Source organism: Myotis lucifugus, unplaced genomic scaffold, assembly GCF_000147115.1.
Source record: "Myotis lucifugus unplaced genomic scaffold, Myoluc2.0 scaffold_302, whole genome shotgun sequence".
Taxonomy (NCBI): Eukaryota; Metazoa; Chordata; class Mammalia; order Chiroptera; family Vespertilionidae; genus Myotis; species Myotis lucifugus.
In genome coordinates, this window is record NW_005871350.1 from 40291 (window position 1) to 55343 (window position 15053).

Consider the following 15053-nt stretch of genomic DNA (forward strand, 5'->3'; position numbering starts at 1 on the left):
AGTCCCCATCCTCACCCCGAGTGCTGGCCCGTTTCTCACCTCAGCGGTCCGGTATGGACGGAGTGATGGTGGCCTCCCAGGGTCCGGCCCACCCCCCTCGCCGCCCCAGTGCACAGGCCCTTAGCGTCGCCCCCGTGCACAGGGCCCTTGGAGTCGCCCCCCCCCCCCCCCTGCACAGGGCCCTTAGAGTCGCCCCCGTGCACGGCGCCCTTAGCGTCGCCCCCCTGCTGTGTGAGTGCCCCTAGTTGAGGACACTGGTCTGCCTGGGCCCGGCCTGACCTGCCTCTTGTCCTCTGGCAGGTACACTTCTTCGGGCTGTGTGCTCTGTGCAGGTGGGTAGGCAGCAGCTGGGGGAAGGGGCTCAGGGGCCGTAGGGGGAAGAGGGGCAGCAGCGAGGGTGGGTGCGACCCAGGAAGACTCCCTAGGGGATGGGTCAGAGGGGCCTGTGGGAGCTGGGGAGAGGTAAGGCATTGGGGAGCCCAGGCAGTGAGGTGAGCGCAGCCCGCGGGGAAGGGAGCAGCTTCTCAGGCCTCGCTGCCTGGGCTCTGAGGATCAATAAACTGGATGGGTCCAGGGCTGCCCAGGGTGGTACCCGGCAAGGCTGCCTGGGGTGGCTCTCCAGGGTGAGAAGAGGGGGCACCCCAGCTGGCTCTGACTGTCACCTTCACCCCTTTAGGTCCTAAGCCTTTGCCCCCCAAGGGTCTGCAGTATCTGGTGCTCCTATCTCATGCCCACAGCCAAGAGTGCAGCCTGGTGCCCGGGCTGCGGGGGCCCGGGGGCCGCGATGGTGGGCTTGTGTGGGAGTGCTCCGCGGGCCACACCTTCTCCTGGGGCCCCTCCTCAGGCCCCGCACCTCCAGCGGAGCCCAAGCCAGCCCTCCTTCCAAGTACTTCCCAGAGAAGCTGGTGCCCAGAGGCCAGGGGTGGGCAGGAGCCTGCAGGTAGGCGGGGCGGGAAGAGCTGTGGAGAACAGGAAGGGAGAAGGGTTTCCCTCTCTGGAGCTCAGGACCTTTGGCTCTAAAAATGATCTGTTCTCAATGGACTCTGCTGTCCAGGGAATGTGTCCTTAAATAGATGTTTAGGTGTAAAAAGGAAAGTGCATAATAGGATGTATGGCATGTGTTTTGGTGGGAAAATAAGGGGGGAGAAAGCACTTTTGAAAGAATGAGATCTCCCTGGGAAGGCAAATGGAAACCAGATTGCCTGTGGGGAGAGCTAGGCCACTAGGGGGCAGTATTGGAAAGGAGACTTTTCACAATGTACCTTTTTATACTTGTGTGTGCTTTTTTTAACCATGTGAATGTGTCGTCTTTAAAAAAAATACCCTTTCCCACTGTAGTGGCCTCTTCCCCTTCCTAAGAGTCCTCCCATGAATTCAGACCTTAGAGCCCACCTGCCCCCATCCCTTCGGCCGGAGTTTCTTCGCCTCTAACCCCACCTGTGCCAACAGGTTTGGAATCGGAACGTGAGGAGAGGACGCAGGAGGCGAGGTTGCCCAGGTGAGGCTGGTGAAGGAGGGACGAGCTAGATGGGTGGGCAGTGGGTGAGGGGTCAGAACCCCAGGCTTGCCGTCTGCCCCTGCAGGGGAATGGGGCCCCCACCGGAGTCCTTCCCGCCCCCAGAAGACGAGGGGGAGGACGAAGATGAGAGTGAAGAGGAGATGCTCAGTGACGCCAGCCCATGGACCTACAGCTCCTCCTCAGACAAGCACGTTGGGGCTGAGGGCGGACACTGAGCAGAGCAGGGGGGTGGGGGGGCAGCTGACCAGGGATGAAGAGCTTTGCAGACTTGGTGGGAAGGGCAGAAACAACTGGAGGCTTGGAATTGGGTGGAAAGGGGTTAAGTTAGGCTTCAAGGGAGAATGAAGGCCGAATGCAGATAGGAGTAGAGGCCTGGGTGGAGTTGTTCTGAGTTTGGGGTCATCTCAGTTTCGGGGCTGGGGTGGGGCTGCGGCTGGCTGAGGCCCAGGAGTTAATGTCCTCCTCTTCACTCTTTCAGCTGTGAGCCAGATGCCCCCAGGCCGCACCCTTCCCCTGTCACCCATGCACTCGAGGAGGGAGAGACACCTCTGGCCCCTGCAGCTGCCCCCACTTCTCTTGCTGTGCCACCCTCATCAGCGTCCCCATTGGGTTCTGGAGCGCCTCTGTCTGCAGAAGATGAGGGGAAACCGGAGCTCCGTCAGACCCCTCCAGTGGCCCAGCAAACTGAGCCCCTGGCCAGGTAACCTATTGGCTGAGACAGAGGGCAGGGGCGTCCTGGGACATGGCCCTTCCTTGAGGCCCTCTGCTCCCTCTGTTCGTAGCCCTGGGAGTCAGGTCCAGTCTGCTCTGGCGGTAGCCTGGGATGAGGACAGTGCACAGATTGGCCCCAAGAGAATTAGGTAAGGCTGGGGGAAGGTTCTGGAAGGGGCTGAGAGGAGAGCCTGCAGGAGTCTTCATGCTCCTCCCTATTCTGCTCCCCCAGGAAAGCTGCCAAAAAGGAGCTGCTGCCTTGTGACTACCCTGGCTGCGGGAGGATCTTCTCCAACCGGCAGTATTTGAATGTGAGGATGTGAAGGGCACAGGTTGGGTTCCATGTGGCCTCGGTGGAGAAGGGCTGAAGGAGAAGCCGAGGCAAAGGAACCTGGGGTTGGGGGGATTGGAAGTCAGGAAAAGAAGGGTGGGGTGGACATGCAGAGCTTACCTGCAGTTCGTAATCACTGAGCCAGGTGACTGATAGGAAGGCAGAAAACCCAGCCTTGGACACACTACCCCTGCCCACGACTGCTTGTTGCATGGCCTCCAGGGACCACAGGAGTGACGGTAGCGTCCGCAGGTTCTCTGGGTGATAGCGACTATGATAAGCACTTGGCCTTTCGATCTTCAAGACGTCTACTCAGATGCTGATACTGTTCCCACTTTGCAAACCAGGAAGCCAAGGTTCACATGGTTAAACTCTGCCCAAGGCTCCTCAGCTAGTGCGTGATAGTGCTGGGCTCTCCGAGTTTTGGCCTCATATTCAGGAGAAGTTTGAGGCACAGAAAGGGCAGGGCCCGCCCTGACACAGCCAGAGCCCTCAGGGCAGGTCTGGGGCCTGGGAGGGCTCACACAGGGCTGGTGAGGCATGGGGGTACCAGGAGCAAGTAGCGGGGGAGAGTCCCCAAGTGGCAGCGAAGCTCTGGCTGTGGACATTCAGCAGCTGCTCAGGTACAGAGCCCGTTCAAGGAGGAGACGGAAGCAGCCCCAACGGCAGTTTAACTCAGAAAGTGGACAAATAAAACGAGAGAATTCATGTACATGGACAACAGTGGGGTGACTGCAGGGAGTGGGGGTGCGGAGGGGTGGGTGAAGTGGAAGAGGGCATGGAGGGGATAAATAGTGATGGAAAAAATAAATGAAATCAGAGAAAGGAAGGAGTGTGGGGGTTGGAGGGGGAAGCCCATGGGACTTAGTGAGACGGGCTGTGAAGCTGGGTCACAGAGGAAGAGAAATGTATTCCAGAAGTACTTGGAAGTCAAGGTTGAAGAACACACTACCCTTAAGAGTGTTCCAGGTTGAGAGTATGTGTGTCCAAAACAGATGTCAGCTCTTACTGAAAAGCAGGCCACCTGGGTGATGTTGTACTTGAATGTTGACCGTGAAGAGGACAGTCATGCCCCTACAGTCTGTCCCATGCCCAGCAGACAGCACGTTCATAGTTGGGGCCTGGGCTTTACAAGGGGAAGTTGTGGCAAGGAGGTGAGATCATAGAAGTCAAGGCTACATTAAGTCAAGGGCATTTTGTGGTCAGGGCGGGAGGGGAGGGGAGGGACGCTCGTGTAGGTGACGTGAGCCAGGGTGACGGTTTTCGGCAGAGGAGCCTGCCTGGCGGGTCGGCTCTGGGTCTCCCTGCGGAGACCGTTCCCCTCCTTCCCGTAGCACCATAGGAAGTACCAGCACATCCACCAGAAGTCCTTCTCCTGCCCAGAGCCGGCCTGTGGAAAGTCCTTCAACTTCAAGAAACACCTGAAGGAGCATGTGAAGCTGCACAGTGGTCAGTGGGGGGAATGCCTCCTCGTTTCCCCTGTGGATCCCTTTACCTCCCCCTGTGGGTCTAGCGTGTCCTCCTAAGGGACCGTTCACTTCCCTTGGGGATCCTTTACCTTCCCATCTGTGAGTCCCTTCACCTCCCCCTGTGGGGCCGTCAGCTACCTGCAGCTCCTGTCACACTCTGGGTGACTCACTCGCACACTCAGCATGCATTCCCTGTGTTGAGCACGTGCCTGCTTGAGACTGTTGTAGGTGCTGGGACGCCTCAGTGAGCAAAGCAGGCAGTCCTCGCCTGAGCTGTCCACTCCCGTGACACAGAGCACGGAAGAAGGGAAAGCATGGAAGTGAGGGGCGCATGGGGGGGTTGCTCTTGTAGAGAGGGAAGGTGCCTTGAGCAAAGACCTCAGTGAAAGGAGAAAGGGAGACGTGTCCATCTCCATGAGCAGCGCGTGGAAGGATGAGAAGACAGATAGGTCGGGGGGTGCCCCAAGACTACCATGAGGATGGCTTGGCTCCTGGGAGGATGAGATGGATTCCACCTCAGGGTCTTGAGCAGTGAAGGGACACAGCTGACTTGAAAAGGGGAGCTGTGGCCCTAGTCAGTTTGGCTCAGTGGACAGAGCATCGGCCTGCAGACTGAAGGGTCCCGTGTTCAATTCCAGTGAAGGGCACATACCTTGGTTGCAGGCACCAGGCCCTCGTCAGGGGCATGTGGGAGGCAACCAATCGATGTGTCTCTCTCACATCAGTGTTTCTCTCTGTCTCTCCCTTTCCCTTCCACTCTCTCTAAAAATCAATGGAAAAAATACCCTTGGGTGAGGAATTAAAACAATAAAGAGCTGTGGCTGCCACGTGGAGTAGGGACGGCAGGAATGTGCAGGGCGCAGTGATGGTGGTCTGGAAGCCGACAGAGTGGAACCAGAAGGGCTGCCATGGGAAGGACATATTAGGCGCAGGTGGGAGGGGCGGGAGGAGTCGGTGACCTGGAGGATTCCAGCCTGAGCACCTGGGCAGAAGGTAATAAGGCTTCTTGAAACAGAGACGCGTGCTGTACGAAAGGGACATTTTATTGGGGGCATATACTAGGTATCCCAGAGGATGTGAATCGAGTTTGGGGATATGGGTAGAAAAGGTATGTTTGTCATGAGCACGTGGGTGGTTTTTGGAGCTGTGGGTGGCATAACCCCACATGGAAGGACTGAGCCAGGTGAAGAGGCTTGAGGTGGGAAGGGCAGCTGCAGAGGAGCCAGCGAGGCAGGCGAGGAAACTGGTATTGAAGGACCAAGCAAAGTGCTGGGGAGGGGAGTTGTGCCGGTGCACAGGGCTGAGTAAGAGGGTGAGGACAGGCCACCAGACATGGTGGGAAGCCATCCTTGACTAGATGGTGGGTGACAAGGGAAATGACAGCCAGAATGGAGTGAGTTCCAGGCGGGAAGGAGCTAAGGAAGTGGAGACTGTGAGTATGAACAACTCTGGGTATTGCTGAGAAAACAAGCAGAGAATTGGGGTCTTAGCTAAGAGGGCTGTAAGCTTGGGGCACAATGGGACCGACCCCTCAGAGAGGAAAGACTGACTGACTGACTGGGGTGGGGTGGGCACCCTCTGGTCAGTGAGGGGGTATCAGGCACAGTTGGAAGGTGGCCACAGAGGAGCAGGTGGTAGTCACATATGTAGGCACAGAAGCATTCTGGCTGGTGGATTTGGGGGCAGGATATGAGCATCCTCTCTGGGCTTCCCTCTTATTGATGACTTCAAAACAAGCTCAGTGCTGAATGGCGCTGCTGGAGAGGAGGTGGTGTGAACATGGCCTTCTGGACTCCAAAGAGGGGCGAGTGAGCTGGCCAGGGAAATGCAGAGGCATGTGGCGGCCCTTGAGATCTGTGGTGGATGAACGTGGAGGCTGAGCGGAGGGGTTTCTGCCCCCTCAGTATACAGGGGCAGGCCTGGGGCAGGCCCGGAGTTGTGTTGATGCTGCATTGGTTTTAACCTAGCAGGTACAGCTGAGGGAGAGAGGGACAGGTGAACTGGTGTGAGTGACTGAAGTCACTCTGTCCTAGAAACCGCGCTGGGCAAGGCGGGACTGGGGACGGCGTTGGGCCCTGGACTGGCAGCCTGGAGTCACTGGATTATCAGTGTGACAAGGTAGGGTATGGTAGGCAGGTCCGCGGCTGGAACTCGGATGGTTGAAATTGTGGTGATGGGGTATGGGAGTGGTGGTTGAGAAGGGTGGGCTGCTAGGTCAGTGAATGTCTTGTCACAAAACAGAGAAGTGAGTGCTGGCCAAGTAGGAAGCAAACTGACGTTAGGATAGCTGGAGAGAAGGCCTGGGGCCAGTATTGCATGGAGCACAGGAGTAATGGAGTCGAAGGCTGCCGGTGTGTGTATGTGATCTGAGGGCAGGGTATACAGAGTGGTGTTGCAACAGGTCTAAGGGGCACCTTGAGAAGCTTGGAGGTGGCAGGGAGGGCAGGTTCCAGAAAAAAAAATAGAGGGGATTGCTGACAGCCACAGGCTGTTGTTGGGGGCCAGGATGGATGTGATGTGTAGGCTGAGTGGAACAGTACTCCTGTGGGGGCTGGTGGATGGGATGAGGAGGGGCCACAGCCTGGAGATGGATGCTGGGGTGTCCCCATGCCCCCGCAGACACCCGGGACTACATCTGTGAATTCTGCGCCCGGTCTTTCCGCACCAGCAGCAACCTGGTCATCCACCGGCGCATCCACACCGGAGAGAAACCGCTGCAGTGAGTGTGGGGTGTTGGAGGAGGGGCCGGCAGGACACTCAGGCACCTGGGCTGAGGCCCCTAACTCCCCTCTGCTGACCCTGGCACAGGTGTGAGATCTGCGGCTTCACCTGCCGCCAGAAGGCCTCCCTGAACTGGCACCGGCGCAAGCATGCGGAGACAGCAGCCACCCTGCGCTTCCCCTGCGAGGTCTGTGGCAAGTGCTTTGAGAAGCCGGACAGCGTGGCAGCTCACTGCAGCAAGAGCCACCCAGCGCTGCTCCTGGCCCCATCAGAGCAACTCAGCCCAGCGGAGCCCAGTTCCAGTGTCTCTCCCCCTGCGCTCCTGGGGGCCAGCGATGGGTGCAGGCCCTCGGGTGTCTCAGGCTCTGACCCTGCTTCCTAAGCAGGGACCACGGGACTGAAGAGGAGAAAGGCCAGCCGCCTGGTTCCTGGGAACTAGGGTGAGGGGGAGTCAGGGCACAGGCAGGACTGGACTCCAGGGCAGTAAGGCTGAGTAGTCTTCCTACAGGACAGAATAAACTCGGTATTTTACATGGACGTGTGGGCAGAGTGAGTGAGTTTGCACCGGAGGCGCAGGAATCCTGAAGCGCCAGCCTCTTCCTCTCTGCAGCACCCCCTCAAGGACCCAGGCTTCCCAATTTGCTTGGGCACTTTGCAGCCCTTTCCTGCGGAGTGTCACACCTGTTTGGGCACCAGATGCCAGGGTCCAGCCCCGGGGGTCCAGGGGTTCCCAAAGGTGTGGACGGAGACAGTGTTCAGAACTCTCTAGCTCTCTTTAGTCTCTGTGGATCTCCCTGTGCCTGGCTGAGGCCACAGAGAAAGATCCTGAGGCAAGCTGAGCCTTTATTTTTATAGTCAGAGGTAAACAAGGTAGTGGTTACCAAAGTTACACTGTTCTTGTGAGTTTCACTTGTTTTTGTTCTTGTTGCACTTCCCTCAGCCCATTAGCTTCCCAGGTAAGATCTAGGGAGCATTATAAGGTCAAGCCTAATTATGCTTAAGAGGACTGTGCCCTCGAAGCTGGGACTTGTTTGTGACTTTGCCAACAGGTCAGTCTGAGGTTTAACCCTATAGAGGCTCCCCACACTCACTGGAGCAGAGCAGGCTGTGACAGCAGGGAGAGTACCGGGTCACTCTGGAGGTATGGACCAGCAGGCATACGATATGTGACCCTGGTCCGTGTTCTGTCCATTAAACAGGAGAAGCAAGTATACAGGCCCAGAGAATCTTGCCTTCTAGTACAAAAGCAAGAGGGCTGTGCGTGCAGCATTGCTGAGCTGCCTTGGGAAGAGCGAGACCTAGGGACTTGGAAGGGGCCTGACTCTCAGGTCACTTCTCAAGTTTGCAGAGACAGTGGCCTCAGGTGTGATAAAGGAGGCTCTTGGCCTCCGGAACCCAGATACATGCCTCCTTTATTTCACCAGTCACAGCAGAACACTGCTGGCCCAGGAAAGCCCCACCCTGCCCTGTTGCCTCTGGAGTGTGAGCTTGATTCACGTGCTCCACTTGGCTGTGCCAGGCTTTGGGGACCATGTGGTCTTAGCCTAGGTCCCAGGGCTAATGTCCCTGCCTGGCTGGAGGATACTGTCCTGAGAGGCACCGGGTCTGGGACAGGTGGGCAGCCATGCTGAAGGCTCCCACCCACCTTCATGAGAGCGGGCCATCTCTCTAAGGCAGCAGGCTGTGCGCCTCTGGGTACAGATGTCCTTCAGTTGAGCCATTTCTGCCTGCAAATTTCCAATCTGTCCGAAGACTAAGGAGGCTAGTAGCTAAGTGGAACCGTGAGGCAGGAAGGGCAGGTGGGATGTGACAGAGGCCACATGTGTGATCAGTACCTGAAGAGGCAGGACATCAAAAGTACCCAGGCAGGAGCAACAGAGGAGACTCCGGCTGGAAGAAGATGGGACAGAGAAAACAGATCAGGTGGGAAGCAGGGAAAGAAACACCTGAGAGCACGGCAGCTGGGGGACACCCCCACCCCCACCCCCGGGCTCTCCCAAGCATCTGGGGGCCTGACCGACTCCTTCCCCGCCCCCAGAGGCACAGAAGGACTGGCAAGGAAGCAGGTGTAGGGCTCGCAGGAGGCCAGTAGTAAAGGCCCCACCTTGTGAGTTGGCCCGCAGTCCCTGTGACTATATTGGCGTTTGCATAGCCTACTCCAGGGCTGCCTCTCAGCAAGGCTCCCTTAGCTGGGACACAGGACGTCCCTGCTTTTGCTGTCCCACCGCCCAGCATAGATGAGGGCGGCTGCTGTGGTGCCTTGGGTGGTGGAGGTGGCGCGAGCATATGGGCCAGCTGGTGCTGCGACAGGAGCGGCTGTGGCTGGAGCACTTGCGGCACGTGGTCGCTCACCCACCCAGGTGCGGGCGCTCACCCACCCCGGTGCGGGCGCTCACTCAGGTGCCGCTCGCGGTGCAGCGCCAGCTGGGGGCCCACGGGGGCGGGGCCTCCCCCCACTCCCTCCCTCCCGGGCGCGTCACTATGAATGCAGACACGAGCCCACCCGGAGCGGAGGAGCTGGGGGAGCGTTGAGGTCAGGGTTTCATTAAATGCGTGCCTCTTTCCTGGTCGCGTGATTCCGGCTTGTTGGATTTCACTCCGCTGTTGGGAATCGGTCAGCTGACATCTGTGGAGTCACTCGGGGCCGCGTGGGGAGCTGCCATTTTCATGGCGAGGGCACTGGAATGGCCCGATACCACAGGTCCCCTCGCCGGGAGCCGACTGGCTCTGCGGACCTCGGACGCCGCGCCGCACCCAGGCCGCCGGCTCGCCGGCTCCCCCTCGCGGACAGGGACCGGGGCTGGCCGAGCGCGCGGCCGCCGAGGCGGGGAGCAGGGCGGTGCCTCTGAGCAGGGGGACCCGCTTCAACGCCGCTCTTCCGCGGTGGCCTCAGCGGGCCGGGCCGCTGCCGCCAGACCAGGAGGCTTACGAATGTTTCCCCGACGGCTCGGCCCCGCCGGCCCGGCTTACCGGAGCGGAGGACCCTGCGCGGGGCCGGCGCGCCCTCCCCGCGTCCGCGCTGAGTCGGGTGCCCCGCCGGGTCCTCCTGAGACGCGCGCGCCCTGCCGGTGCCACCACCACCCAACCCGTCCGGGTAGTGAGGCCTCGCAGCGAGGCCAGGTGATACCTGTTCTCTCACTTGCCGGTGCGTTTCCGTGGTGTTTTCATTTTTTAAGCATTCCAGCTGCAGAGCCCTCACCGTGAAAACGGCAGCTCCCCACGCTGCCCCGAATGACTCCTCTGATGTCAGCTGACAGATCCCCAACAGTGGAGAGAACCAAGCACAGAGAGTGAATCTAACAACCTGGAATAATGAGACCAGGAAAGAATGCATACATTTCACGAAATCCTGAATTCTAGATTTACTTTTTTTAAGCAATGGGGATTTTTATTAATTTTAAGTTGCAAACATTATAAAGCCAGATCAAAATGGATTTCAGGAAATGAAAGAGGAAAACAAGGGCAAACTTACAAGCTGCATCAATAACATACATTCAGCCGGGCAGGTGTGGCTCAGTGGTTGAGCATCGACCTATGGAGGTCACGGTTCAATTCCCGGGTTATGGGCTGGATCCCCACTGGAGGACATGTAGGAGGCAGCCAATCAATGATTCTCTTCTCATTGATGTTTCTATCTCTCCCTCTCCCTTCCTCTCTGAAATCAATAAAAACATATTTTTAAAAAGCTGTAATATCTTTTTTAAAAAAGATAAAATCACCTGGTACTTCTCATAAATTCTAGGAAAGACATAACAAAGTAAAAGGAGAGACCTTAAGAGTTAATCTGTCCCAAGATATCCAGGAGAGGAATTTTAAAACATATAGATAGAAAGTATAAAATACTGAATCCCCACTGACCATGCTTTTTCAGGCTGGCTGAGAAGCCATCTGCCCTCTACACCAGATGTAGTCTAAATAGATTTGTTTGCCTTGCTTCTTTTTTAAAAATGTATTTTGACTGCCCTGGCTGGTTTGGCTCAGAAGGGTCCCAGGTTGGATTTCCACCAAGGGCGTGTACCTCAGTTGCAGGCTCAATCCCCAGCCCAGGTTGGGGAGCATGTGGAAGGCAACCAATCGATGTGTCTCTCTCACATTGATGTTTCTTTCTCTCTGTCTCTCCACCTCTCTTCCACTCTCTCTGAAAAATAGATGGAAAAATATCTTCAGGTGAGGATTAACAAAAAAATAAAATGAAATACACACACACACACACACACACACACACACACACACACACTGATTTGAGAGAGGAAGGGAGAGGGTGAGAAAAACATCTATGTGAGAGCAAAACATCAATTGCCTGCTGCCCACAAGCATCCCAACCAGGGATCAAAACCATAACCTGGCTATGTGCTCTGAGCAGGAATCAAACTAGCAAACTTTCCGTGCAGAGAACGATGCTCACCTGACAGAGCCATGCTGGCCGGGCTTGCCTTGCTTCTTTAATAAATTTACTTGCTTCACTTTTTCTTAAATTGGCTTTACTACAAAGCAATCATCCCAAGTCACTCGTTTGAATTCCTTCCCACGAGGCTAAAAGAACCGAGGAGGAAACAGCCCTCTCCCTTCAACTAAGGGGGGTGTCCTATGACAGCTTTTTTGGGGTTTCTGGGGTGCCTGTAACAGAGGGATTGAACAAAAAAGAAAAAAACTCATGGACACAGACATCACTATGGTGACTGTTGGGAGGGAGGAAGTGGAGGAGGCTATAGGGGGGATAAATGGTGATGGTCAGATCTGACGTGGGGTGGTGAACACACAATAGTGTACAGATGATGTGTTGTAGAATTGTGCACCTGAAACCGTAATTTTGTTAACCAGTATCACTTACCTCAATAAATTCAATAAAAGGAAAAAAAGTTTCTAATAGTAGAAAAAAACAAAACCAAAATGAAGGAAATTTGGGTGAAGAAATTAAAAAATAAAAATTTATGAGAATATTTTATTTCACTGAGAAATAGTTGACTGTGATACTACCTAGTAATTAATGGCATTGCTAACATCTTTATATGGCTTTCCTATTTTTATATTTCATTCACTAGCTTAGTCAACAGGGGTGGGTTGGTTATTTGTGCCAGGGACTGGAAGGGGTAAACGTGGTGGGGAGATCATGTAGACCTGTGCTGTCCATTTGTCACTAGCCCCATGTGGATATTCAAACCACAATTAAAATTTTAGTTCTACAGTCACACTAGCTACATTTTATTTATTTATCTTAAAATATTTTTATTGGTTTCAGAGAGGAAGGGAAAGGGAGAGAGACAGAAACATCAGTGATGAGAGAGAATAATTGATTGGCTGCCCCCTGCACATCCCCCACTGGGGATCGAGCCCACAACCCGGGCATGTGCCCTTGCCTGGAATCAAACCTGGGACCCTTCAGTCCGCAGGCCAACACTCTATCCACTGGGCTAAACCAGGTAGGGCTCCACTAGCTACATTTTATTTTATTATTATTTTGATGCACTGTTCCTAGAGGTACTGCAATACCAGGCCAATGTGTGGAGTGGACGGAGCAAGCTCCTATTCCATCTCCTAACTCCAAAAATCCATTTAATATATTGTCCTCAGATCGAGGACATATCAGATATTAAATTGATAAGAACAGATACTACACTTGATCTTAGCCAAAAGGCCAAGAAGCGATTACTAGCTACATTTTAAGTTCTCAATAGTGCAGATAGTGAGATTCCCATCATTGCTGAAAGTTTATTGAACAGTTGATTCTGAAGACATTTTTAAAATTTTTATTTATTGATTTTAGAGAGAGGAAGGGAGGAACATCAATTTTGTTGTTTCACTTCTTTATGCATTCATTGGTTGATTCTTTTATGTGCCTGACCTGGGATTGAACCCACAACCATGTTGTATTGGGACAAGGCTCTAACCAAATGAGCTACTTGGCCAGAGCCGGAAGGCTCTTGAGGTACATTATCTACAGTGGAGATGAGGAGGGTCTAAGTTGAAGCTGTGGCAATCAGATGGAAAGAAGGGATCGCCCTGAGATACTTAATGTGATGCAGAGTGACGGTGGGGATTCTTTTAGCATGTTTTCTATATTTCTCCCTATGGTAAACGGGTAGAACCATTCACCAACAAAGTAAATACAGAAGAAGCAGGATTTGGAAAAGGGGATGAAATCAGATTTGTACCCAGTGAGTGAGAGGCAAGCCTTGGGACAATGGTCTGAAAAGCTGCTGCATCTCAGATTGTGATCTGTGAGGAGTCTGAGTGGAGCCAGCGTTCCAAGGAAGGGGCAGCAGCCTTGGGTAGGGGCTGGAGCCATGCAGCTGAGCAAGGGCTTAGAGGAAGTGGGCTGCATGAGACCGCCAGAGGCTGGCACCAGGCTGGGACACAGTGCATTTAGGCAGGGTTTTCAAACTGTGAGTGGGTCAAGAAATCAACAGACTAGGTCTCCACCAGCATTAAAAATATAGTATAGCAACTACTAATATGCTTTGTATGTAATATGAGTAATCCTATATAATAAAAGGCTAATACGCAAATAGACCAAACGGCAGTATGACCAATCGCTATGACACGCACTGACCACCAGGGGGCAGGCACTCAATGTAGGAGCTGCCCCCTGGTGGAAGCCAGGCTTACTGCTGGTGAGCGCAGTGGTGGTGGCAGGAGCCTCTCCCACCTCTGCGGCAGCACTAAGGACCCTCGGGGATGTCCACCTGCCGGCTTAGGGTGGGGAGCGGCCCTAAGCCGGCAGGCGGACATCCCTCGAGGGGTCCCAGACTGAGAGGGGACCACCCCTCCAGTGCACGAGTGTCATGCACTGGGCCTCTAGTTTTACACATATATGTATATTGGGTTGCAAAGTAAAATGTATTTCTGGGTTGTGGTCCAAGTAGCTTGAATGTCACTGATTTAAAAATTGAGCAACACAAACTATAAGCTACATGTGAACTGGGACAGTGTCCCAAATCCTGGCACATAGTAGACACTCAGGGAAGACGTACTGCATGAAGGAATGAATCAACATGTCGGAGAAATAAGAGGAAACCTAGGGCAAGGGTGACTCAGGAGCTAAAAAATGGTAATATATACCCCAGGGTCAGAATGTCAGTGATTTGGCCATGTTCAGAGCACAAAGGAGGTTGTCTCTGTGACTGCCGTGGACTGGCAGAAGCAGAAGCCAGGCTGCAAAGCAAACAGGAGGCGAGGAAGGAGGGTTGAGACAAATGACAGTGGAGATTGAGAGATATCTATTTTGTATCAAAGATATAAAAATCCAACATCCATTGGAGATGATAGGAAAGGCATGTTCTAGAGCTGTGCTGTCCAACAATGAAATCACTGGCCACATGTGGCTACTTAAAGAAGAATTAAATTGAAATACAGTTCCTTAATCCCAGCTCCATCTCCGGTGCTCAATGGCTACATGCAGCCACTGGCAGCCGTATGGTGCAGAGCCGACAGAACACTCGCATCGTTGCAGAAAGGTCCACTGGAGAGTGATGCTCCAGAAAAGAGCCTTCCTTCGTGATGTCGAGGCCTCAGTAAAACAAGCAGTGCAGCGCCCAACCTCTTCGCATGACATGTTATCCGAGCCCAACAGAAAAGCTGCTTGGAATCCCAGCACCATCTGTACACGATGACCTGGCGCCTGGCCTCTGAGGGGGGCAGCCCAGGGAGAGGCCTCTGAGGGGGGCAGCCCGGGGAGAGGCCGGTGCACGCAGCAGGAAGGCTGCTGAACTGCAGGAAGCCGTCAGGGCCGTCGGGTTACAGGTGTCCACCCAGGAGCTTCCCGCCAAATGCAGTCCCGATCCGTGCCAGAGTCATGACTGCAAAGGGCCAGCTGCGCAGGGAGGGAGCGTGGGCAAGGCTGCGAGGGGCCGGGGTACTGCACGGGACCAGAGGGCGGATTCGGGCCTGGGCACGCAGGTGGGTAAAATGCAATCGTCACAGTTTTACAAAAATTAAAGAACAAATGAACCGACTCCCATATGTACCGTACATGGCTTTTTGTACAGCACCGCATAGTAGAAGGAACGTGACAGACGACTGAGGCATTTATTATGCAGCAGATCTGTTCACCGAGGCACTCAGGCTCCCGCTAACCACTGCAGCGAGCAACGTCACTACTGGAATTTTAAAACTAAAATTTCTAATTTTGTGGAAGAAATCTCTCTGCATCACTTTTAAAGGGTCGTCTGGCACTGCCGGTTAAAACAACTTTTTAACGTGGGGTGAATTCCCCACGGTGCGATGATTCAATCTGCGGTCTACTGCCGTCGTTTACTTTCGATACCAGGTACCTGCATAATGATCGCTGCAGTACCGGGATTTA

The 15053-nt window shown here is 54.5% G+C and overlaps 1 protein-coding gene, 1 long non-coding RNA gene and 1 other non-coding gene across 3 annotated transcripts in view; 1 reads left to right on the top strand and 2 right to left on the bottom strand.

Annotated features, from left to right (window-relative positions):
- ZNF692 (zinc finger protein 692) overlaps positions 1-7288 on the top strand; it is a gene marked incomplete at its 5' end in the record, with an annotated part of 8393 nt that extends 1105 nt beyond the window's left edge. The window contains 11 exon segments of the mRNA XM_023763814.1: positions 301-332; positions 677-940; positions 1450-1498; positions 1584-1706; positions 1998-2219; positions 2302-2379; positions 2463-2541; positions 3896-4010; positions 6064-6148; positions 6699-6749; positions 6839-7288. Coding sequence (XP_023619582.1) covers positions 301-332; positions 677-940; positions 1450-1498; positions 1584-1706; positions 1998-2219; positions 2302-2379; positions 2463-2541; positions 3896-4010; positions 6064-6148; positions 6699-6749; positions 6839-7133 — 1393 coding nt within the window.
- Positions 7289-12207: 4919 nt separating this feature from the next.
- On the bottom strand, positions 12208-12398 carry LOC111828218. The gene has a single exon (XR_002832024.1). It is a non-coding gene; the product is annotated as a U2 spliceosomal RNA (small nuclear RNA).
- A 1547-nt stretch (positions 12399-13945) lies between these two features.
- LOC111828217 overlaps positions 13946-15053 on the bottom strand; it is a 1658-nt gene continuing 550 nt past the window's right edge. The window contains exon 2 of the long non-coding RNA XR_002832023.1: positions 13946-14635. This is a non-coding gene — a long non-coding RNA (uncharacterized LOC111828217). The remainder of the gene's footprint in view (positions 14636-15053) is intronic.